Source organism: Solanum verrucosum, unplaced genomic scaffold (genome assembly GCF_900185275.1).
Source record: "Solanum verrucosum unplaced genomic scaffold, falcon-dt-bn FXZP01000345.1, whole genome shotgun sequence".
Classification (NCBI taxonomy): domain Eukaryota; kingdom Viridiplantae; phylum Streptophyta; class Magnoliopsida; order Solanales; family Solanaceae; genus Solanum; species Solanum verrucosum.
In genome coordinates, this window is record NW_026019880.1 from 32,065 (window position 1) to 35,975 (window position 3,911).

General features: G+C 39.8%; 1 protein-coding gene across 1 annotated transcript; it reads left to right on the forward strand.

Annotated features, from left to right (window-relative positions):
• The first annotated feature begins 1,673 nt into the window (after window positions 1–1,673).
• LOC125819236 (uncharacterized) lies at window positions 1,674–3,695 on the forward strand. Its single transcript, XM_049498704.1, has 3 exons — window positions 1,674–1,795; window positions 2,237–2,721; window positions 3,667–3,695. Exons 1-3 carry the CDS (start codon window positions 1,674–1,676, stop codon window positions 3,693–3,695), a joined length of 636 nt encoding a protein of 211 aa, XP_049354661.1.
• Window positions 3,696–3,911: the final 216 nt, after the last annotated feature.

Here is a 3,911-nt window from a genome sequence, read left to right on the forward strand (position 1 = left end):
TGTGAACTTATGTGAAGATGATTACAAAAGGGAATTAGATGCTTAGCACCGAAAGGGCATGTAAATGAGATGGGGGTCTCACGTTTAGTAAGTCCAGCTCCCCACATAGGTTTTCTCACGTTTAGCAAGTCCAGATTACCCACGGTATGTGTTATCTCATGAGATAGAAATCCCTCACGTTTAGTAAGTTAGGATTTCTAGGAGCAATCTCCTTGACCCTTAACTATGTGCCCACGTTGGACTTTAGCTTAGTGGATCCACCTAGATGGTTATGTACGAATGGTTACACCTTAGGCAAGTGTTAACCCTCTCTTTTCAGTGTGGGAGTAGAACACCGGATTCCATGTAGCTCTAATGGTCTATGTCGGTTATGGAAATATCTCCCTAATGTAAAACTAAAAGAATGTATGAAAGGTGTGAACTCTTAATAGGGCTTTCTTAAGGGTTTCTACATTGTGTAAGGGAGGGTATGTGACTTCTCTTGCACATTGCACTTGTGGGATCCTAAGAGATGGTTTTAGTAGTGTTCTCTTATGATTATGATGATTATGACTTATGTATGTTGAAGCTATGCTATGTATGATCATTATGAATATGGTAAGTTATGATTATGAATATGGTAAGTTATGATGAAGTATGATCTTATGTATATGCATGAAGTAGGTTGCTTAATGTGATACTTGGCTTTGAATAGGGTTATGGGATTCTATTCCTTGCATTGCACTAGTATTACTTGGGTTGTCTACGTGTTGGGATGATATGATGTTGGTTTGTACTATGATCCTTACTTTGTGTGCATATTGGATTTACTTGGTAAAAAACATGTTTTGACTAAAATGACCTTTTTATGTATGTTTCAATGGTTTTTATGCATAGTAGTCATACTTAGTACGTGTGTTGTACTAACCCATATTGTCTCCTTTTTCCCCAAACATTTAGGTTCGGGCCGTTGATGAGTCAAGCTTACTTCTCAAGACACTTGGAGTTGCTTCCCCAAGTTGGTGAGTCCTCATGTCCGAGGACAAGACCCTATGATCTAGCTTCTAAGTTTAGTTCTTTGCTTATGTTGAAAGACATTGTTGTATTTTCCTATTTTTAGACTTCTTATTGATGTAAGGGATAAGTCCCATTTTCGATACTTCTATGTCTAGATGGTACATTGTGACGAAGTTAGATTCTATTTTTCATATATGAAGTGAAGTTGAACTTCCAAGTAAAAGTTTTAAATTTTCCGTGTTTTTATTCTATCATACATGCTATGATGAATGGTAAGGGCTTGTATAAGACCTCTTCGAGGTCGAATACGCTAGTAACGACTAGGGGGTGCTCTCGGGTCGTTACAAACTTGGTATCAGAGTATAACGTTGAGAATAATGTAGGATCCATGTCACAAGATACCACGTCTAGTAGAGTCTTGTTCATGGGTGTGAAGCGCGCCACACTTATGAATTGGAGGCTACGAGATGCTTAAGAACTTTCACTCTTTTGTTACTCCATAGTTGTGCCTAAGAGTCTTAACTCTATCTAGTCCTTTTCTTCTAATCCTTCTCTTGTTCTTATAGGCAATGAGTACAAGAAGAAACAATGCAAGGAGGGCTGGTGAGGAGAATATGAATGAGGCGGTTCCCCCTTAAGCTCCTCAAAACCCTCAAGTTCCTATTGAAGAAGGGGCTATGTCTAATGTTGAGATAAGGTCGGCTATTCATAATTTGACTCAAGTGTTGGCCACTCAAGTTGCTAGGGATGCTAGGGTGCAAGTGAACCCCAATGCTAGCACTACCGCTTCTAGGATAAGGTAATTTCACAAGGATGAATCCCCCTACTTTCTTTGGATCCAAGGTGGAAGAAGAACCACAAGGATTCATTGACGAAGTGTTTAAGGTTCTAGAGGCGATGAGTGTGTCTTCTCAAGGAAAGGCGGAGTTATCCGCCTATCAACTCAAAGATGTGGCACAAGTGTGGTATGAACAATGGAAGGAGGGGAGACCTATTAGAGAGGGTCCGATAAGTTGGGCTACATTTAAGATGGATTTTCTTGATAGGTTTTTCCCCTTGGAACTAAGGGAGAGGAAAATGCAAGAATTCATCAACCTTCATCAAGGGGTATGAGTGTGAAGGAGTATGGCCTCAAGTTCACTCAATTTTCCAAGCATGCTCCTACTTTGGTGTCGAACTCTAGAGCTACAATGAACAAATTTGTTATGGGAGTATCCTATCTTGTGGTGAATGAATGTAGGTCGGCTATGCTTATCCCAAGCATGGACATTTCTCGTCTTATGGTTCATGCCGAACAAATTGAGGAGCAAAAGCTTAAGAAAGTTGGTAGAGAATTAAAGAGGTCAAGGGCCGATGATGGAAATTCTTCTAATGTTAGGTTTGAAATCCAAAATAAGCCAATGTTCAAACAGAGGTTTTCCAACCAAGGTCCTCCTAACACTCCAAGGGTCAACAAAGGTAAAGTGTCTACCCCGAAGCCTCAAGAAACAAAATGTGGTGGTCCTTATGTTGAGAAGCCTATTTGCACAAAGTGTGGCCGAAAACATGAAGGCAAGTGCCTTGTTGGCACGGGAAATTGCTATGGTTGTGGTAAGAGCGGCAACATGAGGAGGGAAAATGCTCAAGCACAAGCAAGTGGCCCAAATCCCGATGCTCCTAAGAAGAATCGATTCTATGCTCTCCAATCTCGAGGTGATCAAGACAGTTCTCTGGATGTTGTGACCGGTATGTTACAAGTATGTAACACCCCGACTTTTCAAAACGTCTAAATTAACTCGTATATTCGTGGAAAGACAAGGAGGGTGAGTAATAAATTAAGAATGATGTGGTATGTCCTATTTTAAGTGTTCAGGTGTTGCATCTCAAGTTAGGTAAGTGGCAAAATAAAAGTTGGCGGAAGTTATCGTAATTTCCTTCTTAAAGATTTCTCTGAAATTTGGGTCAAATGTCTTGGAGGTTTTCTCCCAATCTATAAAGAGTTATGGGGCCCACAAACTATTGAATCGAAGGTCTACGAGTCTAGTTTCCAACGCATCAAACCGTTCATTCATACGACTTCAGAATAGAGAGATATTCGCATTTTTGTGGGACTGCGCAAGCAGGCGCGTGAGGTGGGGCCCTAGGTCGGTGGAAAGTGTATATATCTTCTTCTTCGCGTTTTTTCTTCATTTTTAAGCTAATTATACAGAGAAAACATAGAAACCCATTTTTAGGATCAAGTAAAATATCGATTTTCTCGACGTAAGTTCTTGACGAAAGTTGTTCTACGCGTTGGGCTCATCATCGTGGTATAATTTGTTTAATCGATTGCGTAGCATATCACATTTTAATGTTGGGACAGCAGGGGTTTGAATATATTTAAAGGTTTTGAGGTGAATTACGAAGCTAAGATCGAGGTAAGACCCTTCTTTCATCGACTCTAGCTTTTATAAGCACCAAATAGCAATTTGCGACGGAAACACATATCTTTTATTGTATTGTCATGGTATCTTTTATTTTATGTGTTGATTACGGTCCTACCTTGTTGTAGTATCGAGGGAGTTACGAGTTAAAGTCTTTAGGCGACGTGAATTTAGCGAAAAAGGTATGTTAAGGCTATTCTCTTCCTATGGCATGTTCCTCAAAGCTTAGGAGCAATGTAATTGAAATGTTATCGTTGTATACTTGTAGCCATCATTGTTGATTGTTGGTTGCTCTAGTGCGTATAATCCTCTCTTATCGGGATTCTTATTCAGTAGTAACATTCGTATGTTGGACATGACTTAGAGGCTAATTGTATAAGTTGCCTATAACTAAATTGCTCACTTTTAGCTGTTGGATTGTTATTGTTGCCTTTGGGCTATTGTTGTTAACTGCAAAAATGTGATCTATGCCTAGCAGGGTTATGTTCTGCCTACAGGGCTATATTGATGCCT